The sequence below is a fragment of the Brassica napus genome, chromosome C3 (assembly GCF_020379485.1).
Source record: "Brassica napus cultivar Da-Ae chromosome C3, Da-Ae, whole genome shotgun sequence".
NCBI lineage: Eukaryota > Viridiplantae > Streptophyta > Magnoliopsida > Brassicales > Brassicaceae > Brassica > Brassica napus.
The window spans coordinates 8411005-8435615 of NC_063446.1; the positions used below are offsets into that span (position 1 = coordinate 8411005).

General features: G+C 34.7%; 2 protein-coding genes, 1 long non-coding RNA gene and 1 pseudogene across 10 annotated transcripts; 2 read left to right on the forward strand and 2 right to left on the reverse strand.

Moving 5' to 3' along the window:
- Positions 1 to 5527: 5527 nt before the first annotated feature.
- On the reverse strand, positions 5528 to 9970 carry LOC106437500. 5 transcript variants are annotated; one of them, XR_007321207.1, is made up of 5 exons: positions 9513 to 9970; positions 9324 to 9415; positions 9199 to 9211; positions 6266 to 9100; positions 5528 to 6187 (listed from the first exon to the last, which is right to left on the reverse strand). XR_007321207.1 is itself a non-coding variant. In XM_048752360.1 (4 exons), exons 1-4 carry the CDS (start codon positions 9457 to 9459, stop codon positions 8081 to 8083), a joined length of 360 nt encoding a protein of 119 aa, XP_048608317.1. In that variant the 5' UTR covers positions 9460 to 9506; the 3' UTR covers positions 7360 to 8080. The 5 variants fall into 5 exon arrangements, 3 of the variants coding, with proteins under 3 accessions (XP_048608317.1, XP_048608316.1, XP_048608318.1); XR_001287279.3 differs by having other exon boundaries at positions 5532 to 6187; positions 9199 to 9222; positions 9513 to 9961; XM_048752360.1 differs by lacking the exons at positions 5528 to 6187; positions 9513 to 9970 and having other exon boundaries at positions 7360 to 8131; positions 8952 to 9100; positions 9199 to 9222; positions 9324 to 9506.
- A 1399-nt stretch (positions 9971 to 11369) lies between these two features.
- Positions 11370 to 13903, forward strand: LOC106392195. 4 transcript variants are annotated; one of them, XR_007321208.1, is made up of 4 exons: positions 11370 to 12000; positions 12211 to 12446; positions 12662 to 13373; positions 13491 to 13903. It is a non-coding gene; the product is annotated as an uncharacterized LOC106392195 (long non-coding RNA). The 4 variants fall into 4 exon arrangements; XR_001278731.3 differs by having other exon boundaries at positions 11375 to 11954; positions 12148 to 12446; positions 12662 to 13903; XR_001278729.3 differs by having other exon boundaries at positions 11376 to 12000; positions 12148 to 12446; positions 12662 to 13903.
- A 3405-nt stretch (positions 13904 to 17308) lies between these two features.
- LOC106441667 lies at positions 17309 to 20871 on the forward strand (annotated as a pseudogene).
- A 2001-nt stretch (positions 20872 to 22872) lies between these two features.
- On the reverse strand, positions 22873 to 24251 carry LOC106394655. The gene is made up of 2 exons (XM_013835221.3): positions 23953 to 24251; positions 22873 to 23394 (listed from the first exon to the last, which is right to left on the reverse strand). The coding sequence occupies exons 1-2, from the start codon at positions 24062 to 24064 to the stop codon at positions 22955 to 22957; spliced, it is 552 nt and encodes a 183-aa protein (XP_013690675.1). The 5' UTR covers positions 24065 to 24251; the 3' UTR covers positions 22873 to 22954.
- Positions 24252 to 24611: the final 360 nt, after the last annotated feature.

The following is a 24611-nucleotide window of genomic DNA, read 5'->3' on the forward strand; positions in this document are numbered from 1 at the left end:
GTATACTAATATTTTTTTACAAAATTAAACAATCTCCAATCCCTCTTTTATGCAAAATATTACAAGAATCAGAAGCACATCAAGGTCGATCAGCTTGTAAAAGTATATATAGTTCATTCCCATTATAATAAAATCTACCCCAACTCATTTTATTTGTTTTTCTACAGTAAAAATATTATTTTCTGTATTTAAAATAAGAAATATATGCGTTTATATTAGAGAAAAATAAAAATACTATATATATATCAAAATAAATTCACATAAAGTATAAAATTATATATTTTATTTATTAATAAAAATAATGTGGACTCTTTCGATTATTGTTGGTTATCAACTCTAATCTTTTTCAAAATATTTATATGATGCCAATTTTAGTTTATGTTAAAAACGCGAAACATCATTTCGGAGGGGGGGAGTCAAAATTGAAACACCATTTTAATATTTTTTAAACTTCATTTGAAAATTTAAAATTTTAAAATTTAGAATGTATATTGTTGCCTTTCACTTAAATTTACAGATATTTAATAATATTTAATAAGATTTAAATTTATCAGTGGAAATTCTGAAGCAAAATCAAAACACCATTTTATTTGGTTGAAAATATCATTTTGAAAGTTTAGAAATATTTGAATATAGTTAAACTGATCAGTGGAAATTTTGAAGCAAAATCGAAACACCATTTTTTAATTAAAATCATCATTTTGAAATTTTTTAAAATAAATTTAGTTATGATCAGTGGAAATTTGAAGCAAAAATCTGTCATATCAGAAAATCTACGATTAATAGATAGGGAGAAAAAGCTTGGGAAGCAAAATAACCTTTGTATTATAGATAATAGATCAAAAGTTAATTAATTCTGTTAATCACATTGAATTATCTTTAAATTATGAGTACTATCCCATAATATCTATCGCATTTTAACCCGAGCGGCATAAATGTTGTCTATAATTGGAAGGGAACAAGCCTATGGTTTTTGATGCTGCTATAGACGTAAGAAAGGGCCTTAAGGACCGATTTAAAGTAATTATCTTTTATAAAACAAAATTACTGCCCATGTTTTTTGGGGAAACTTTGTTGCAGAAGATTGGCCATGCATAGATAAATGTATTAAAAACTTATAGACCCTATACCAATAGAGACAAGAAAGATTCGAAACTAAAATATTTATGTAAACACACATATTTTAATGCTTGAAACTATTGTGGCAAAGGGCATATTCACCCAAAAAAAACAGGCAAAACGATTTGCCTAAGCATCATTTTTCTTACTTTCTTATCTTCAAATTGATAGGTCCTAGAAGATTTGGGAGTACATGCACAGATAGACTCGATTGGTTACACTGCATCTGGATCCAAATGTTACAACCAAAATACAGTGAAAAACACAAAGCATTTACATATTTAATTGAATTTGATCGATATATCTCTTTCAAATAAACCACATAGGTTTCACTGCCAATAACATCCGGAATCCTTTAAACACCGCAATTTTTCTCTCTAAAGTCTCTCCCTTCAGCTTCCACAAACCCTAAATCAGCCGCCGCATCTTTTTCCTCTGGTGACCGGTAGCTCTCTTGCTCCGGTCGCCACCCCAGTCCGTCATGCGTTCTAGCCTTCTTCCTTAGCCTCTTTGTTCTACCCTTCTCCTTCTTGTGTGGTGTTGCTGGATTTCCACTGGAATCTCGGTGGATCTAGTCGAGTGTCGCATGAGTATGTGACCTCTCTGGAGCACCAACGAGGAGAGGAGTTCCCAGGGAGCTTAAGGAGCCTTCGATCTTTGGTTTCTGCTTTCAATCGGAGCAGATTTGGGTCAGATTTGATCTTGCCTTCGCCGGAAAAGATGGTGAAGCATCGCTGCCTCCGCCTCTGCTCTCGTCGTCGGCCTGTACCCGTACGTATAGCAGGACTCGTTTTTCAAGGTCTCGTCAGAGCTTCTCCACTCCGCTTTGGAGTAACAGCGGTGCTAAGGCTCACCGCTCAGAGGACCTTTGTTCCTTAGGTCATGAGACACGTCAACCATAGCGTGCCTTTCAGAGTTCGATTGGCTTTCCTTGCTGCTCTCGATGCCGACTCCTGAGGTTTTGAGAACAACCCCTATGATGGCGTCACCTGCTTTCAAGGATGAGATTTCTCTACTCGGTTCGGTCGCTTGTTTTTAAAGGAGTTATACATCTCCTTCAGTACTTCATTCCCCTGCTCCCAAGCTCCGGCAGATAACTTTTTCGTTCACTTGCTGTCTCCGCCGCATCCTTTGTGTCGTGTAGCCGGATGGGGAGCTTTATTTACCGGCTGCGCTTGACCGTAACTTGTACTTTCACTTTCAGCGGTGTTGTTCAGGTCTACATTTTCGTCGTCTGCTGCGTTAACTTGGGCTCGTTTGTCAGCTTCTTCCTCCTCTAGTGGAGCTCCGGAGTGGAAGCCAGCCGCCTCTGTCGATGCCTGCTTGAGCCACTTCGGTGAGTGCTTGACTGAACTTGCCTCTAGCTATTCTCTTGATGGTCTGGTTACTCTGATAGTCAAGAAGCGTTTGGGTGAGGAGTTTAATTTGATGTCTCTTGTCCTATAATGTTTATTAACTTCAAAGTTCACCATTGTTGGCAAGCTTAATTTGAGTTAATCTATTTGTGTCTTGAGGATTTTTTTTTAACTTTTTGCGGCCTCTAAAATTCAGAATGGCTTTCAAGGAGAATCTGGTTGCGATTAAATTTGTAATCAAACCTTCATTTTGATTAATGACATTTACAATTTAGCAAAAAAATAATAATAAACCACATAAAAATAAACAAATACAGAATTTATCACGTTCATACCCAAAAAACACTCACTTCATAGCACCACGTACTACCAAAAATTTGATGTAAGCTCACTCACGTATTATATGATGAACTCCAAGTGTGACTTGAAAGAACCAAATAACTTTTTGTTACAATCATATTACTTACTATCAAGATTTAAAGGACTTCTCAACCCAATATCCATAGCTCTAATGGCCGACCAAACGGACAACTAATTGGACATTCGATCTATTTTTCTTAATTTTTATACATATTCGTACCGAAGTAGACCAAGTGGTGACAAATTTCTTTTGTTGAACCCCACCAATTAATATTTATCATACTCTTCGCCATTTTTGATGTTTCGGGTCATTTCACATTTGCTTATTTCGTATATTATAAAAGAAAGCAAAACTGTAAACAAACTTGGGAACAAAATTCAAACTGATATTGTTTTGTTTTAAAAAACATTTCTATTAATTTGCTTGATTCTTATAATAGTGGTGACATTTAGATCCATAATAATTTGTTCGAACACTGTATAACTATATATACTTACAAAGGACCACAAAAATATCTTTCTCTTCAATTTAAACCATTCCGTAGTGGAGACAAATTCAAAATCAAGATATCCGTAACATCATGCACCTACGAACTGTTATCCCGAATTATATCTGACAAAAATGCAAATAGAGGAAAGTTAGGCAACAAAACTGAAGCTTCGTGAGGATTAGCCGAAAATATTTGAATAGTGTCACAAACGAAAACTTTTTTAAAATGAGGAAAATAAAATTGAGTAAACGATGAGGAAGAAACTATAATCTCACGTGCTAGTGAGACAAAACAAGGAGACATGGACAAGATATGTTCCGAGAAGATCCAAAGCATTCCTCGTGACACTGTTCCCATCTCCTATCTTTATTTCGTTTTCATGTTCTTCTTATCTCATCTTCTTCTTCTTCGGGGACCAAAAACACTTCAACATATATAAGGTCATTTCTCTTTCGTCATAATTTATACTAGATTGATTGTATTTAAGTTTTCGCTATCTGTCCTCAATATGTAACGCTCGATATGCTCAAACCAGAAAAATATGTAGATTTTCTTTAACACTAGCAATGGATGTCCATTGCTAGTAAACAGTTAATTGTAGTGTACAAGATATTGAACAATGTCGAATGTTATTGGAGTAACTCTTGAGATTGGTCTAGCAAGAGAATCAAACATGATGACCTAGACACTAGCTAGGGCGATAATTGTTGACCAAAAAAAAAAAGAAGCTAGGGCGATAATTAACTCGTTGATGAATGTGAAATAAAAATTAGAAAAAAAAATTAGTTTCATACGAAAGAAAGAGTTTAGTTTTTTTAGCATACATTGGACCCGGGTCGACAGATACCAGATTAGTCGTATGATGGAAAGCTAAACACTTGATTGGTAGATCAATCCTAGTTACTCGTTTTTTTTTCCACTAGTTTTTAACTGGGAGTAGCTATGACAAAAAAGATCCGAAAACGTCAAAATCTTCCTTAGTGTAATGCTTAGTTAGGTTGCATTCGTGTCTTAGTCGAAGTTAGACTATTTACATTATTGCACGAAATTTTACGTTGTATGTATTTGTAAAATAATAAATCATACGAAAACACTAGTTGTATTTGTATGAGCAGGAACATCACAGCTAATCAAGTCCAGGAATACAATAATAAATATTTGTCTCAGACCAACATTTTTTCTTGTAAAATTAAATCAGACAGAAAGTAGCATCTACAACACTAGCCATTCGTCGTTCGAATCATTAAGTAAAATGACTCTTCATACAGTATATAGTTAAGTAAATAAACTGTCAGAAGATTTTCTTAAATAGGATCTTATAAATTATAAAACTGGTCTATAAATTATAGTCAATAAATGAATACTATAGTCGCCAAGAATACATCTGATAATGTTTTCAAAAAAGAAAGAAAAGGGTACATCTGATAAAGGTTGGCCGACGTTGAACTCGAGACTACAAGTCTACAGTAACCTAATTTTAACATATCTATGGACAGAACAATTAAACAAAAACAATCAGTTTGAGAAGGAACAAAATGTATGTGTTGTTATAATTATGCCGATAAATCCCAACAAGAAAACATTAGAACTAGCTAGATCATCATCATTCATCACGTCAATTTACTTGAAAGTTAATTAATTGCTAACCAAAAAAAAATTGTTTACTTTGTCAAACATGAAATGCGTAAATATTTACTTAAAATGCTGCAAGGGTTATGTTGCTTACTGGTCAAGTCGTGTTTACTAACTCAAATTTGGCCGAAAAGATTGATTATACTCAAATAATAGGCCAACAAAAACCATTATCTTAATCCGTGCCTTTTGTCTGGCGAGAATCAATTCGTTAACTTGTCATAATATTCGAGCAACCTTATATATACAATTATACATACATGTATACCATATATATTCTCACAACTTTACGTGATTTATGAACTCTAAAATGTGCAACGGCATACATACATAAAAGTTTATTATTATAGTTGTGACACCCGTCACCTCTTATCTGGAGAATAGCGTGTCAGCAACAGTATCTCATAACACAATAGCCCATATACACGACTCCACTCACCCTAAGCCCAAATAAAATCCAAATAAAAAGCCCAGTAGCACCAATTCCGTCCAAATATCATATACTCGTCAGTCTCAGCTGAAAGGGAGCAAATGAAGGGTGAGTAACGGGGAAGTCACTCAGTGAGATATGAGATATTAAACCCGGAGTCCATGGACCCGGACAGAGCACTCCAAATAAATATAATTTAATTCTAACACGTTTCAAACACGGTACCTAAAGTACCCAGAGATCAAAAAATGGTCCTAGCGAGGTGCACACTCGCTGCCCACTAACAGGCCAAAAACACCACCGAATATGTGCTCGGTAACACACGCCCGTAGACGATTTATCGACCTCCAAGCCTTGGCACAACAGGTCGACTACGTTGTGCCGCACCATCCACCACACCCAATGTATTGTCTCCAGCCGATACATCCATGGTCGACTATCATCCAAATCACATCCATATACTATATATATATATATATATATATATATATATATATTATCAATTATAAATGAACAAGCATTGTTGAACCATCTAACACACTAGTTCCGGTTAAGCAAACAACCTAAAACTAAGCAAACAATGACAGACTCGATCTCACGTAGACGGAGTACATTAGAAATAAATTATACTTATTCGAGGTCTTAAGCCGTGTAAGAGAAGCTCGGGAAAAGACCCTCACCTTAGCTAATATTGGAGATGAATCACAAAAATGCTCCAAGATCTCGTCCAACAAAACTCAGTCCAACTTTAGAATTAATTACTTGAAATACAAGTAACACTAAAGTTGCATGATTGCATCCTGCGCGCATGTGCATGAATAAGGTTTACGTTATATATGTTTCTTGCGACACAAGAACCAAAAACAATGGTACTTAACCTCACGGCTTAAGCTTCTTGGACTCCGTCGACGGGAGCTGTGACTCAGGTGGCTCACGGTTCATAATGGTGCTGATCGGTGTTGGTAGTGTCGAGACGCTGACGGATCTGGTTTCACTCTCTCTTTCTTAGTCTCCGCATGTTCACGCTATCCATTGAATGGATCCGACGTGAGCCAAGAGCATGGTAACATCGATGGATCTATTGCAACAAGATTATGACAGTGGCATGACGACGGCTCCGGTGGTGATAATTAAGATGATGACTCCGGTGGTGGGACACGGCTTGATAATGGTGGCTGGATAAAACTCCGGTGATCACGGCACGAGTCCGTAGTGGCATGGCTTGCTCCTCCTTTGGCTCATGGTTAACGATGGTGGTGAATGGTGTTAAACGCCACAGCTCCAGTTTAGATCGTTCCTCCTCCATCTCTCGGTTAAGTCAGCCATGACGAGGGCTGATAAAGGCTCCGGCGCGGCAAGGATCTCAGACCCTCCTCCGGTGAGATGATCATTACGGTGGTGATCCTCTGATGAAGACTATGACGAATGGTGGTTGGTGATGAAAAGCCCCGCTGGTTTCCGCTTGTAAAAATGTCGGCTAGGTTAACATGAGGAAGGAGATGCATACGGTTTTATATATATCGCTTTGGTTTAGCGATTAGTTTGGTTTAGTCCAATTAAATAATCAAACCAATTTCAATATCGGTTTAGTGAAAACCGGGTCGTTACAATAGTATGCAAAATATTAGACCAAGGGAATCGGTTGAAAGGAGATGTGGATAAGATATTAATTAGTTTTGGCATATATATATTCTACCATACAAATTTACATAATTTCTCTTATTTTCCCTAACCGTTATTTATTTTTTGTAATCCGAGCATCATCTACACCAATACTCTAACGAATCATAGATAAGAATATATGAATGAATCTGGTTAGTTTTACATGATATCCAATTGAATAATCCATTTCGAGCGATTCATGATTAAAAAAAAAGGATATCTAGTTGCCGCCACTGAGAGAATTCAAAAAAATTGTCGAGCACAATAGCGAAGTCATTAGTAATATATTGACTAGATCTGAAATTCTGAATGACAAAAAATACTTTAATTTTTCATTAACCTTACATAATGTTACGAATAACGTTGGAGTCCGCATGATATAATTTGTAAAAAGGAAAGAAACCTTGAAATCCTTCATCCTACAATACATTCCACGAACTACAATCAAGATTATTAGAAAAAAAAATTCTTACGTTTCATACACACAATCACCATAGCTTGGATCGGTAGACGGTAATAATGTACATACTCGTATCATTGAAATAGCATGCTTCGTCGGTACGTCCGTTACTTTGGTAATACTCATTCATTACAAACGATGCATGATTTCTAAGAGTATTTGGCTCAAACCAGGGTCCACCAGGTTTGATTGGGTTACAGTCAACATTTCCTTGGCTACATCTGTCGCCGATAAAGCTGTCACACACCACTGATGCTCTGAGAGGTTTCTTACTCTGGAACTTGCAAGAGGAAGATAGTCGATTGCAACGATCGATAGAATCAGGAAGAGGAGTGTTGATGGCGGACACATAATTTCAGTGATATTCTTTGTTAGAAAATTGTTGAATATTTATGTGAATTTGAACAGTTGTGCTTTTCTTTATATATATATACTAGGGTAAACCCGCCCGTAAATAAACTGATAAAACAAATTTAATTAAAAATTGTATTATTTTAACTAAAAGTATCACTAAGGTTCATAATTGTTTGGTTCACCGGCTTACAACTTTGTAATCTGTGGTTGATGTTCCCTACATTCCCTTAGACCATATATAACTGCCTTTGGTTAACTTCTTGAACACCTGCCTTATATACACTTTTAGAGTGTGTAAGTCATTGATAGAAGGAAAAACCACCTGTTTTGCTTTGGGGAGGGTTTCTACTACATACACCAGAAAATAGTTCAGAGAAATAAAAATCTTTTTGAGGAATATGTTGAAACAATCAAGACATATATAAAGAACAATGATAAGACTACCACACCAAATATATATACGATCTTGTCTGAAATCATAAATAAAATGCAAGAGATTGTCTTTTACCCTTTTTAAAAAATGTTTCGGAGAAGTCAACTGTTAGAGCTTATGTACACATAAGTGAAGAATAATTGGTTGTAGATTCTTGAAATTTTTTTTTGTAAACGTGAAAGGCCAGAAGATCTTGAATAAAATAAAAACTCGGATCATTTAGCCGTGAATATACTTGAACCCCATTAAAAAGAATAAGCCAATAATTTTTAAGTATGTGAAAAAACCAGGAGAAGAATAAGAAGAACAGAGTAATAAGTGGATCTATGTAAAATCCTCAGTTCTGTTCCGCCTTTCTTTCCTCTGCATATTGACTCTTTTTGTTTTTTTTTTTTGTCAAACATGTCAGTATAAAGTTAAAAACTAATCCCATAATGTAAATAAGAGAAAGAAAATATCTAGAAGCTGATACCGCTGATTCTTAAGTAACCCGTTTTCTTTGGATACTAAAGAATTACGTATCTGACACACACCTATAAAGAACGTGGAATCATTATGTTCTATACATAACATAATCTGGAGTTTCACCAAACAACGACATTACTCAAACATCACCTTATAAGAGTTAGAGGGAGAGAGAGTTGTTCGGTTTTACCTTCATGAATTCACAAATTTCGCTCGATTTACAGGACAACACGCCAACAACATATGAAACCAGTGACACACATGTGGATACCGGAAAGAAGCTTCGTAAAATGAGACTTAGACTGCTTCTTCCGGTTTTCGACTTGTCATCAGCCACAACTTCACATGTAAATCACCAACCCAATCCAAATCAGCGAACGATAGAAACGTACGCGGAAACAAAAAACTTTTAGAAGGATGAAATGCAAAACGCTAACCTGCGGTCGTAAACTTCACCAAGCCTTCAATTGTGAATTTATGTTGGTATGAAAAAATAAAAAAAAATTTGAGCAACTGTAAATTCTATGTGCACGGGAAGAACGAAAAAGAAAAGTTTACTTACTGATTTCCATTAATAAGAATCTAGGATGATGATGAAAGCTTCTTTTGTTAGGGACTGAAACTCTCGGCCATGAAAACCCATAAGCTACCCGCCTGGAAAGGAGATAAGGAGCATTAAATGACGAATTGTAATTCATCTTGTAACGAATAGGGGAGATGAACCAAGAAACGTCAGGAACAGAGATTGAACCTTCATTGTTTCCCATTCTGTGCTTGAGAAAACGAATGGCCCTAATCTAAGGTCGACAAAGGAGAACGCCGTGACCTTGTCTGTCGATTTTTTCAAGCCCAAACGTTTAAGCCCTTTAACATAAAACAATAGTGAAGCTCATTAGAAAGATAGACACGTGTCAAGCTCTCATATCTCTATTTTATGACGTGGCTGTAGGAGGGTTGAGAGAATCTCTCCTTTATATAATTAGATTAGATTAGATATATATATATATAATGAAGAAAAATAAATATTCAAAGTCAAGTAAATCTATAACATATATTTCATTTCCTTAAAATAAAGTATAGTCAAATAATTTCTTTTTAACACAGAAAAGTATAATCAAATATTTCTCCTCAATTATGTATATATGTATAGTTTTTCTCTCTTCTAATAATATGACACATTAATATCATATATTTTTTTTTAATAATTTGAATAAACAGATATATCCCAATATATAAAAAAAGATTGGGAATGAGCTCTCATTCTATGAGTCTATCTACCTTATGAAATATAACCAGCCAATGGAGAGTTCAGAGATCAACAAGATGATAGGTCAATAAAAAGTTAGAGCCCAAAAACTGCTTCGTACACGACTTTTTATGCTGAATTGGGCTCTTTACAATATCTTTTTCTTTTATCTTCAAAGTTGGCCCATTTTTAATCCATTTACACACCTTCGTTATCTTCTCCCAGCTTCACCTTCATCGTCGTTATTCACATCAATTTCATTTTCATTCGTCAATGCCTCCCTCCCACTATCAACACTCATAAATTCCATTAATATTACTCCATCAAGAGACATGCAACAGTTTCGATCAAAACGAACTATTTCCACGCCTATATAGTAACAATTGCGCAATCTTTTAACCTCTTCCTAATTATACATATTATAAGTATTAAAACCATTTTTTCCTCAATCCGAAAAAATCAAAACTCGTATCTCCATAATGTATTATGTATGAACTAAAATCCACACAATCCCATTTAGATAGGTTTACTACTCAAAAATTTGAAACATAACCAATAACTAACCTAATTGAATTGATATAATCTCTCCTTTTTTTTAATTTACCAAATCTTGATCCGGAAGTTGCGTCAGATTTGTATTTGGATCTCAGGTTGGGTCAGATTTTAAATCCGATCCAAAACATACTAATTTGGTACCGGTTTATGTTCAAACCACCAAAAGTAAGCTAAACCTTTATTTATGGGAATACGAGTTTCAATTTTTTCTGATTCAAGAGAAATAAGAGAAATAAGTTTTAATAATTCGTGAATTTTTAATACTTTTAATATGTAGAATTAGGACTAAGTTAAAAGATGATGTGTAATTGTTGTTATACGATATTTCTAGTGCGTAGACGAGCATTTTGCCTTAGAATCTAAATAAAAGTTTATTGGGTTAAAAAGTAAACCATGTATGGGCCCATATAGGATAAAATTTAATAATATTATTAAATTATTTTTTCCAACATTCCCGTTAACCCAAAAAAGGAGAGGGGGAGAGAGGAAGGTCAAGCGACGAGAAAGACGAACCAAGAAGAAGAATATGTATACGAAATACGTACACTCCTGATTCTCTTCCACCCCACGAAAATACCTCCGATCGCGAACCTAAACCGTTTGACCCAAAAACGGTGTATTTGCTGGTGATGTTTGTTGGAATCATACAATAAAGAATCTAAAGATAAAGATTAGATTCTTGAGGTTTAGGAAAAATCTTCGTAGAATCAAATGAGAAAAATAACATCCAAGAGATTTTATTAATCAAAGATTGCATTACAAGAATGATTTCTAGTGTAAAGTGAATCAAATCAATACAATACTAAAAGGGGGATAATCTCAACTCTCAGCTATGCAACGTCATCAGAAATAATTGGCCAATCACAACATTTCATTCTCAGTTTGGGCTTCAATTTTTAATGTATGGGCTTGGAATTAGTTTTGATTTCGATTGAGCCTTTCACGTCTACGTAAACCTACGTCTACGGAGACCAAGTCGCGTATCTCTCTGCCTCTTCCCCATTTCTCTTCGTCTTCTTCCTTGAAACCTCAGCGTTTCAGTTCTGATCATCCCCTTCTTCACTTTCAGATTCTTCCCAATCAATTTCGCAATCAATTTTTTTCTTAAAAGTTTCGTTTCATCTTCCCCCTTTCCTCCTTCTTTATATAATGTTTTTTTTCCGATTACAAATCAAAACCGTATATTTACTCGAAACTCGATCGATGGCGATGAAACCACATGGGAAGTCGATTGTCTTCTCCGATTACGACGACAAAGTCGTGTTCTTCAAAGATCTCTCCCTGGGTCACCACGAAGCTCAGTTGCGGTTTTGGCTCATCCATTTCTGGGAGGCTTGGAACCCAGTTAAGAAGACGCTCAACGGCATGGAGATGCTACTCATCGACGAAAAGGTAGAAGACGCTCATCGGCATGGAGATGCTACTCATCGACGAAAAGGTACAGTAATGAATCGTTTGTTATCCTTTCAAAAGAATTATATCATTATCGTTCTTCACTTAATTATTATTTTTCCTTATGGTTGTTATCCTTTGAAAAGAAGTTATCGTTCTTAACTTATTATTTTTTTTATGGTTTTATTCGCAGGGATTAGTAATATGTTAGTTACTAAGATGCCGAAAGCGAATTCTTAATCATTCTCTTTTACAGTTACCGTCTATTTCAAAGGCTATGGCGGAAGTGACAGAAACCGTGGATCAGATGCGGAGGAATAGGTGGTTGCCAGGGAGAAGCGACTACTATATGTGTGGTGAGCCAGGTTACATGGTCAGAGACTGTTTGGAGGACACGGAGGCGGTGGTGGCTACGGTTGATGGACAGGAGGAGGTGGTGGCCACGAGGTGGAGTCAGGTACGAAGGTGGTCAGTATCAACAAAAATTTGAAGGTACTCTCAGTAATATTGCAAATTATGATTGGTCAAGACCAACTGAATTAGACATTGTTCTCTCTTTAGCCAGTTTCAGATCGGATCATACGTATATGATAGATCTTTTGCATTCGATTTAGCATTTTCTTGAACTGTGACTACCATTTCTTTCATTAAGATATCTTCACCTCAGATACAAACTATATCTTTGGTTTGTTCTGTGATAACCTCAGGGTCCTCTATACGATAAGCACTTGAAGCTACAAAGGTTCTTGCTGATGATTATCAATGCAATGGCACTGCTTTTTATCTTTGGGTAATTAGTTTTCTTCTTCTGCTCTTTATCCGTACATTCTCTTGATATCTAAGCAAGTCACCTACCTTGCTTTTTGTTCTCTGATTCAGGCAGTTATGTCACAACATTAACACCAGCCCCACTACTCTCCCCACTCTCCCTCAATTAAACATGATAATTATCATGAAAGCTAACCTTTTGGAGCTGTATATACTATAAATATGTTTCATCTCTGCGATGAAAATTCCAAACAGCTAAAAAAATCTAAAACTCCGCTATTTACAAGTGATGGATCGTTTGTGTCTATTAGCTTTTGTTTGGATGTTTACCTGATTTTAGGTGATGCAAGTGATGGATGATACCCTTTACCAGGTTCTAGAGTTGCGTCAACACCTGCTAAACCAAAAAGGCAAGAACTCTAGACTCCACTGGGGAGCTCACTAGCCACCACGGCTAGGAAACATACTAATATAAAAACCAGCTATCATAAAAAAAACAAGTTCAGTTCCATCGGATACAAATCAAACCTAAGAAAAACTTGACATGTTTTGGTCTTTTTCTTCAGATTTGAAGCTGCAGGAAGAATAAGGATATGGAAGAGGAGATAAACAAGAGAATAATGGGTGGGGAGGCTTTGACAGTAGAGGATGGTAATAAATCATGTTGGCATCTTTCAGTATTTATAATAACAGCAGACGTGATTCAAGCAACTCTTGAGATATTTATAAAATGTGAAATGGATGGGTATGTATCAAAACCCTTTGCAGCAGAGCAGCTATACCGAGAACTTTCTATCTTTTTCAATGACTTCAGATACAAAATCATAAGGGCTTGAAGAAGAAGGCTGAAGGAACACAAAACTCGTGTCTCCTTTGCATCTTGAATTAGTAGTAAGCCTATATATATGTATCTTCCCATCTAAACTAATCATACTTTCTCGATTGCCAGTAATGTCTCTGAACTTTCTTTAGGAAAGTAAAAAAAACAGATTGATAGTTGCAAAAGAGTGTATATAGGAAGGCATGTGTGACAATATTGTGGCCAGGCCAAGAAGTTAGAGTAGTAGCAGGAATCGATGTATATATTTTGGGTTGCTTTGTGTACCTATATATTATTTTGGCTGACTCTCGCTATGTTCTGTTAGCAGCATACCTATATATATGATTTATGGTTAATGTCACTGAGAAGCAAAAATAAATGGGGGAGAAAACTTTTCTGTGACAATATTGGATTGAAAAAGGTCCATTGATTGTGTAAGTTCATAGACTAATGAACTTTGCTCTTATCAAATAGCAGCCACTACTAGAGAATTATCCCCAAACCTTCATGTATTTATTTAATTATCCATGCGCACACATATAACAAAAAAAAACCAATTTTACATATATTTTTTCCTAAATCTACACATCAGTATTTTTTAATATAACACATCTTCCCATGAAAATCATTAATAAGTTGGAAGGTAATATTTGGAGCTAAAATACGAAGACTATATATATCTTATGCAATATGATAAAACGAAATATAAAAAAACTCAAAGAAAAAAAGATATTACATTTGAAAAAATAAAATAAATTACATTTTTCAAATAAAGTATTATTCTTTGTACTGAAATGCAAAATTAAAACATCATACAATTATTTCAAACATTTAATTTTAATATCTATTAAATCACTTTGCTCTTCGCAACAAAATAATGACGATGGATAAAAATAACAGTCTATATACAAAAATATTTCTCAAACCAATAAAATTATTAAATTTTATTGCAAGCAATAAAAATATAGCCAGAGAAAAATAAAATAAATTGAAAAAGTACATCTAAAGCATTAATAAGACTTATAAAAACAATATTTCAGTGTTTACCTATTTTAAAAATATAAATCAACGACATATAATTTCTAAGTTATATCCACGGAAATACATCCAATAACAAAAATTCTACGATAAACGTATCTAAGAAATATTCGATGGATGATGATGATGTAGTATTTGTTATCATATGCTTACTATAGTTATTCAAGAACTACAATTGTATTAATCATCAAATGTCATGCAAACATCTGTAATGCGTGTAAGCTTACAAAATTACAGTATATATTTATGTTTAAGACTATTAAGTATTATAGACTCAGTGTAATAGTATTAGTTATGAACTATTATCTTACAAAATTAAGTATACATATAATTTAAATATACTATAATTTTTTTAAAGTTATAAGAAAATTGTAAAAACTAATAAATATAAAATAATATGAATTTGAATTATCATGTGCGATACTTTATAGTTTTTGTTCAGGAAATTGGAGAAAAATAGTACCCGCTTCAACATCGAAAACAAAAAATTATTACAAAACATACTATAATAGACATTGTCATCGTCAGAAGTTAAAAAAAACATTAACATATAGAAAGACAGTTTTAAACACATCAGTTTGTTAAAAAGTAATTCATCAAATCAATAGCCAAATTATCCTTTCTAGACCTTTACAGTTTCTGATCAAATATCATGTAATTTTAAAAAAAAAACAATTAACAAGATTAACAAACTCAAAACATATAATATCAGCGTTTGCACTCTAATAATATGAACTTCATTTTATAAGTTATATTTTGTAACAATCGATATATGCATTATCTATATTCAAAAAATATAGTAGATTAAATTAAATTAAAATTTATATAAGAAAACTCGGGCGTAGCCCGGGAAAATCACTAGTAATGTATAAAATCCTTATAAGATGTGTTATAGGTAGAACTGGAAATTTTAGTTTTTACCCGCGGGTCCCGTTCCGCAAAAAAATTCAAAAAATAATATATTTTTTCATAAAAAATATATAAAATACTATAAAGTCAGAAAATAATATATAATTTAATTATTTTATTAGAAAATTAAGTATTATATAATTAAAATATAATTAAAATAATTATTTTATTAAAATTTATATTACCCAGGGGTCCCGCGGGTTATCCGCAAACTTGGGCGGGGCGGGTGCGGGTATGTGTATCTTTCTTTGTGGGTCATGCGGGTCGAAGTTTTGAGTGAAAAAATGAATCGACCCGCGGGTTGGCGGGGCGGGTTGACCCGCGAACCCAGCTCTAGTTATAGGTCTAAATGGAAAAGAGAGGATCCTTTGTAATAAGAAGGTAGCTCCTTATTTATAGAAGAAAGATATCTAGGGTTTCCTAACAAAGTAGGTCTAATTCATTGTCTTAATGGGCCTTGAGGGAGGATGTAAATCCACCCCCAACAGTAAGCCCCCCCCCCCCAAGTTCGTAGAGAGGGATGAAACCGATCTCTGCGAATTTTACGAATAGGGTTTATGAGACAATGAACTAGGCACATACTCATGTCGCAGACGATTTTCATGAACGGGTCGTCATGGTTAGGTTGCCATAGATGAAGTGTCATAGAAGGACCGTCTCGGGCGAGCTGTCATCGACATACTTCTGATTCCGATCAGACTTCTTACTCCGGGATGGTTGCGCGAACGATCTGTGAGGACAGTGTTCTGAACCACCGGAGCAAGTTGTCATGGATGAAGCGTCGATCGACAAACTGCCAAAGACAAGTCACCATAGACATCATCATGAACGTACCGCCATGAGCGAACCACCACAATCAAATCGCCACGGGTGGACGTGTCTTCGCGGTGTCACGTCATGCTCGAGACTTGCAAGCAATCCGAGTAACTGCGAGAGAGCTATCCATGACGAGTAACCGCAAGAGAGCGATCCGTGTCGAGTAACCGCAAGAGAGTGATCCGTGCCGAGTAACTGCAAGAGAGCGAGTCGAGTGACTGCGAGAGATCGATCCGAGTGACTGCGAGAGATTGATCCAAGCGACTGCGAGAGAACGATCTGCGCCGAGTAACTGCGAGAGAGTTATCCGTGACGGGTAACCACAAGAGAGCGATCAGTGTCGAGTAACTGCAAGAGAGCGAGTCGAGTGACCGCGAGAGATCGATCCGAGTGACTGTGAGAGAACGATCTGCGCCGAGTAACTGTGAGAGAGCTATCCATGACGAGTAACCACAAGAGAGCGAGTCGAGTGACCGCGAGAGATCGATCTGAGCGATTGCGAGAGAAAGATCTAGGCCGAATAACTGCGAGAGAGCTGTCCGAGTGAATGCGAGAAAGCGATCAACGCCGAGTAACGAGTAACCGCGAGAGAGAGAGAGATCTGAATTCTCCCAAGTTTGATATGCTTTGAAGATAGCTCTCATTGTTCTCCCTCCTTCTAGCGCCAACTGTTTGACCCAAAAACGATGTATTTGCTGGTGATGTTTGTTGGAATCATACAATAAAGAATCTAAAGATAAGGATTAGATTCTTGAGGTTTAGGAGAAATCTTCATAGAATCAAATGAGAAAAATAACGTCCAAGAGACTTTATTAATCAAAGATTGCATTACAAGAATGATTTCTAGCGTAAAGTTAATCAAAGAATGTATAAAATCCTTATAGGATGTGTTATAGGTCTAAATGGAAAAGAAAGGATCATTTGTAATAAGAAGGTAGCTCCTTATTTATATAAGAAAGATATCTAGGGTTTTCTAACAAAGTGGGTCTAATTCATTGTGTTAATGGGCATTGAGGGAGGATGTAAATCCACCCCCATCATAAGCGGTGGGTGTTTCCCGGAAAGGTTTATTGATGTTATAATTTTTTAATCTCATGAACTGGAACTTCCTACGCTTAGAAACATTTTTTTCTTACCAAATAAAGTCACTCCACTAACTGTAACCACTGATTTTGTTTCCCCAAGCTAAGATGTATTCAAGATCTCCAACAACTCAGTGGAAGAAAGACGCTGGGAACCAAACTGATGACACCGATTCTGAGCCTCAAATGAGCTATGAGAGTGTTGGTTCTGATGCTGTGGATACCGAGATGAAAGATGTTGTTGTCTCTTCTCCAGAGGATAAACTCACTCAGCCTGAAGGACAACCCTCTCTCTCTGATGCCACAGTTTGCTAGTGAAGCTTGTGCAGCAAGCAAGACAGCACGTGTAGTCAATACTACTTCATCTAAAGTCTCAAACGCTGGAGGTTCTACTAGTACTACGCTAAGCCTTGAATTCTTTCAAAATGAGATTTAGCGATCAGGAAGTGAGGATGAGAAATCTACTAAAGATGCTGTGACTCGTGGAATGGACGATAAACCGGTTTCTCACGTTGGTGACGTGCCAGAGGAGCTTCAGCTAGAGTTTGGCGATAAGAAAATGAGTGCTTCAGCCGTTGCTAGTGAAACAAACCATGATCATTCTGCTTCATCAAAATGTGAATTTATTTGAAAGTAGAGAAGAAACGGTGAAAGAATCTCAAATAAGGATTCTTGAGAAGTGGTTTAAATTTGCAAGATCAAAGTAGTTTTTGGTATCATTCAGAGAATCAGAAAAGAGCTTTAAGTTTTCCATGTTTTGTTTAGAAACTTAGAATAGTTAGCAAAATTATTACTCTCTCTCGTTTGTGTTTTTGCTATTTTGCCAACAAACACATAGTATATACTTTTGGCTAAATCTTTTCCCTTGGCATTTTTATGCAACTTTAGAGGTTCTTTCACAGTCCCATTTACAGGAAGAAATATGAAATAATTAAGCTCTTATTGTTGTGAACAGAGAGAAAGAAGAAATCAGTTAATCTTATTATTCCATAGGTCACGATATAGGGATACAACATTAGGGATTCAGAATCCTCTAGAACATGGGCTTATGGGCCTAATGGACATCCACATAATAGTTTATAACACTCTCCCTTGGATGTACATTAAAAATTATTTCCTAAAGCGCATAAGATGCTACATCATTAAAAATCTTACCAGGAAAACCCAGTGGGAAAAATCGTGGTGAAGAGAAAAAGAGTGCAGCGCGCATCTACTCCCCCTGATGAGAACATAACTTGATATATCTGAGAGGACACAATCCAATGTGATGAAGTAACTTCTTCGTCTTGGGGTTGGACTGGTTTACTTATATTGGCAGATTTGACACTCCTCACTGAAACTTGAATATCTTGGTGACCGTAGGATAAAATTACTTCAAACCACTTGGAAATCGAAGCTAACATCCATGTATAATTTTAGGCACCGATCTGGCTCTGTTAAGATGAAAATATCGAGCGGTATTAGGTATTCAGAGAGAGCTTGTACATGTCCCATGAAAACAGCCATATCTCGAGTTCTAATGACTTGATTCAAATTGGAGATGAAAATATATTCAAAGATCTTTCTCCGGACACCAATTTCATATTTTAATTCCATCTAGAAGGTCTCCTTTGATTCAAAAAATTTCGACCTTTGATTCTGTTACACGAATGGAATGTGTTCATCACTTGATTCTTCTTCAAGTATGACTGATCTTAATCTTTCTCTTCCTCTTTTCTCAATCTCAAAATACATTGGAAGATTGATAGATTTTTGTCACTTAAGTGATAAGATTCATTTTTAAGTATCTATCATTTGCGTGTTCTTTATTGCCTCGTTAAAACCTTGACATGGAAAACCCAATAGAACAAAACCAATGACAAGGAAAAAAAGTACAACCACATACATCATCATATTCTCCCCCTGAAAGCATCATCTTAGGGAGATGTATTCTCATCATATATACATAATCCTTTTAGGAATTGCTATAAGCATATTCTTAAAGATAAACTCGTTTGATTGTCAGAGGATCTCTTAGACCATTGGACTTCTTGTCCATAAAATTACTTTCACACAAAAGATAGTATTTTGGTCTATATTTGGACTCCATATGTACAAATTTCCTTTTATAGACAATCTTTTAAACTTTCATATTGTACATACTTGTACATACGAGTTATTCCCCTCTTCTTATGAATTTTACTAGTATGACCATTATCCTTGTCATACGAAATTACATCTTTCAATTATGTAAGAGATTAGTAAATTTTCAATATCATGGTACTTCATGTTCTCGAGAACTAGCACTTACTGCCTCTAACAGTCCAAATCCTTATGGGTTTACTGCTTTTTACAGTTTATATTCTTTTGAATCTTTCACATAAGTTTCATTGTTCCAGTGGCTCTCAGTTCTTTTTCTTTGTTGCCAGACTAAAGAAACTTGAAAGTTGATGCTTCCACCACATGATGATGTGTTTCTTTATAATCAATTACAGGCCTGTCACAATCCTTGTTACAACATCACATCTTATGATTTCATCATCACATCTATTTCACATAAAGATCTATTTATGTGCCAATGGTTTTACACTTCAGGTGTATGGACTACTTGCCCAAATACTCTTCTCTTTCGAAGATATCTAATCCTGCATCTATTGCTTATTTCCATATTGGCCAATCATTTCTTTGTGTGTGTACACTTTTCAATAGATGGTTCATGATCCTCATTCTCATCAACTGCTAAATTGCATGCATATTCACGACGTCGATTTGATATGGTTCCATATTGTTCAAACATGACATAGCTATTTGAGATTTCTTTATTCTCAGGTCCCTGAATATCTTTCTTGTCATGTTTTCTATCTCTTCTCGAGATCCTTAATATTTCATTCCTCGATTCTGCCATTCTCATTCATGCTCCTTTTCTTTTTAGAGGATTATTATATTTGGAACCGATAGGTCTTTCACGCTTCAAGCGCTCTTTAGACTCACTAGCAGTTTGATATTGTCATTCTGGGACATCCATTTTAATTGGAGCATTTACAGCTGGCACTTGTGACTTAATCACTTTCTTATGGTTAGTAAATGAGTCTGGCAACTCATATGCTAATCTTTGTAATAGAATTATCTCCATACATTTATTTTGGACTTCTATTTACGCTCTTTAGTCCGAGGATCAATGATAATTCATTTTAACTCATTCATTCTCCAACGTAACTGTTTATTTTCTCCCTCTATTGTTGGATAGACTAACTTTGAGTCTTTACATAAATCTTATAAAAGCTTCTAGATTTTATTATTAATGGAGATCATATCCAACATATTCATAACCTCCTTTGAGGTCCCATCTTTTAGTTGTATGGTGGAGCAATTACAACGTGTGCAAATTTTCTAGATGGGGATCTTTGGTGCCCGACCCAAAACCAATTTAATAGGGAGAGTTTATAATTACTCTTTGGCATTACGCGAATCATTGCTGCTGCATCTTACGTATGAACATTAGCTACAACATATTCATCATGTATTTCAACATGCATAAAATAATTATCAAAGGCTTGTGACTTCACCAGTATTACCAATAAATCTCGCAAGCATCAGGTTGCGGATCTGTGACAAGGATACATACGACCTTCTTGTCGATGCATTAATTATAAACACATGGTGGATGATCAGTCCACCAGTGGGTGATCAAGCCCACAAACATCTCCTTTTATTTATAGATTCTAAATCTATTTGACTGGTGAAAAACTGTATTTTTATATTGCTTTGTAAGCAAGCAGCATATATAATATCATCCTTAAGAATTTTCTGGTTTTTCAACGAATGTCCATATGATTATCTTTCGCATCATTATTAAACCGGAATGGCATAACCGGTTTGCCAAACATTACACTTTCGGTAAACTTTTGGTTTACTATTACATTTATCTTCATTTTCTAATCATTTGTGTAGTACAAAACAATAGTGTCTTGCGTAATACTTCTGATTGAAGGTATTCAACATTTCTCTTTACTTATTGTCTCAACATTATTAGATTTTAAATTCCGTGGTTTTATTTTATAAATGATTCATAAAGTCTATTTTCAGTCTGAATATACTTCTGGATGTTCTACTTATTAGGGATGTGGAATCCTCTAAAACATGGACTTATGGATATAATGGACATCCAAGTAATAGTTCATAACCCTTATTTGAATTCTGCAGTAGTTTATCTAGTAAAACTTCGTGAACCATAAATGTTGACATGGCCCATTTGAAAAGTTACGTCTTATGTACAAGAACGAAAAGAAAAAAAAATTGGATATATGAATTACTATTTTTTTTGGAAAATAAGCGTTGTCTTCTTTCCTTGTTACGAGTTAGAACTAAGATTATTATCTTAGTTATTTTTTAGTGGATCCTAATATTTGTCGCTTTTTGTAAACCATAACATATAAAAAAATGTTGAAGGAATAAAACAAAATAAGAGAAACTAATTAAATGGTAGTAGGTCCAAAACCAGGTAATCTTGAGTTCAGATCTGGACAAAGACAAAGACGTATCCAGGAGCGGATCTAGAAACGTTTCTAATCGGGGGCACAATATTTGAAACAGTAAAAAAAAAATTTGATGGGGGCATATTTTCAATTTTCTCCTGTAAACTAACAATAGTTCATCAAATTAGTTTATGTTACTTAAGAAAAAATAAAAATCAGTAAGGGGCACGTGATCCCGTACCGTTGTTAGTGCGTCCGCCCCTAGACGTATCCCAAAAAAAAAATGACATCTCAAAAGTTTTAAGTTCTTACTGGTTTAGCCCTTTGACGGTATTCAAAGGTTAATACGATGAAAAGTGTTTTGTTCTTTAAACTTTAGTTTTGTTCTTTATTTGTCCCATCAAAACTCAATTTTCTTGGAAGTATATACTTTTAGTTGATATTAGAAAAAAAAAATGAAAAAAGGGCTGATATTAGAAAAATTTTGATATTAGAAAATCACTTGACAAAAATTATATCATTATTGTTGATATTGAGTTTAAAGTAATCAAATAGTTTAAATTGTTATTGAGTTTACGAACCTCGTGAGATTTGGTTGGAGATTATAAATAGTTGTATTTATTCAATAATAGTGTCGACTAAAAAAAAAATCAGCTACTGTAACCAAATCTAACCGAAAAGGTATTGCCGGCAATGAAAAAAAATTGGGTGGTCAAACTCAAAAAATATGTGTGTAGCATTGACAATTCTCTAACACCTTTGTTAATTTTTAGTCTAATAAATGTCTAAAAATCCAAATATTGATAAAATTTAGCATAAATTAAATCATTTTATTTTTTATGTTCCAATGTGTACATTTAAAATGACACAATAACAACATATGGTAAATTCAACCATTATAACATGGTTATTTATATTAAATACTTGCGTATCTTGCTGACGCTAATATGGTTTAATGTTAAAGATGAATAACTTCTCTAAAGTGAAAGAGAGGAGATGCTTCTTTCTCTTTTGGGCGCAGAGAACATATATTAAAGAAAGTTTCTGTAGAGTAAAAACAAATTATTTATTTAATTATACCATTGGAAACAACGTAGACATATTGAAATATGATCAAACGGGTGATGCAATAACACATTGGTAGGCTTTAACCGCTCCTACAACAGCAACAACCACAACCACCAGGGCTGCCACACCCTCAATGATTGGCTTCCTCCATAGTTTTTCCCTCAATGAGCTAAACTTACTATGAGATTCACGTCCACACTTAGCTATATTACTCCCATCAGCATCCGATTTACTGACTCGAGTTCCTGATGTGTTTCCCTGAGAACCAAGATAAGGAGCCACTGCTGTGGGGCTTGTCTTTGGCATTGTCACGTATAAAACTCCCTTCGAGAACTTTGCACGAATCTCATTTCTGTTACAACTCTTTTCAACTTTCGTTTCTTTCCTAAACTTGATTGATTTGGTTTTGTCCACAGGACAGCTTCCTGTTATTGTTAGTATACCGGTGTTGCTAATTTGTATTTTAAGATGCTCTTTCTTCAAACCTATACAAACACAGTTCCGTTTTTTATTGATAGAAAATTGTAAGCGGTGGCCTAAAGTTTTGTTAGTAGATTTTAACTGATTTGGAAAATGAAACAAAATCATGTTTTGCTTGATTATTAGTTATTTATCTTACCATTATCAGGTGCTATCAGCTTAATGATTACATATAGTAGTAGAATCTGTGTTATTCTTTTATTGAATTTTGTTAGAATTTTAACAATTGTTTAATTAAGTTCATAAATTTTTTAACAGATTTGAAATATTTTAAAACTTAAAACATACATGTAAGGATGCAATGCAGTTTTCACAATATTATGATACTATTTTAATTTTTTACTTATGTAAACTTACAATATAAATATTGTTTCTTGTGTTTTTAGCGTCAATGAGTAATCAATTTTTGCAAGTTAAAAGATCGATATTTTTGTATTTTATGTATTAAAAAGTTATTTAATTATGGAAATACTATTATTTCTGTATTAAATCAATTAATTATGGTATTTGAAGATATTTTTTTCAAAAAAAAATGTTTGTCATAAACTTACTAATTGATGTACCTGAAGGAAGATGTAGCTCAACTATGTCGACGTCTTCCGTTCTCCTCCATCGACAAAAGGGTTCGATTTCCTCGTAAAAGTGCGTCGGTCCACCTTCCTTAGTTACTGCCATTATTTAAATATCAAAGAATGCAACAGATAAGCAAAATATTGCTGAAATTTGCCTCTTAATTCTAATTTTATCGGGGAAATAAACGAAGGTTGGTGATTGTGAGGATGATCTATCTGATAGCTTCTTATATTCTTTGTTCTTTGCAAGGGATTTGGATTTCCTCTGCGCTGAATGATTCGTTTATTGGGCATGAAGGTTTGCTTTAAATAATAATTTATTTGTATTCTGAATTTATACGTTTGATTGTATCTTGGGCCATTGGTGTTTCTTCACATGCACAACTATTTACTCTTTATCTCTTTTAATAATTGGAAATAATTGTATTTCTTACTATTTTTTTCAATATTGATTATTTAATTAAATTTTATAATAATTTTTAAAATATTATGATTTAATGATACATTAATTTCATTTTATGAAGATGTATTCAAAATATGATGTGTAGTTTTCCAACTTTTTTTGTTTATATAATTATTTATTTCTAATTGACTACCATTTTACTCTTTTGTGCTCATAAAGGTATAAATTATATCCATACCATATAAAA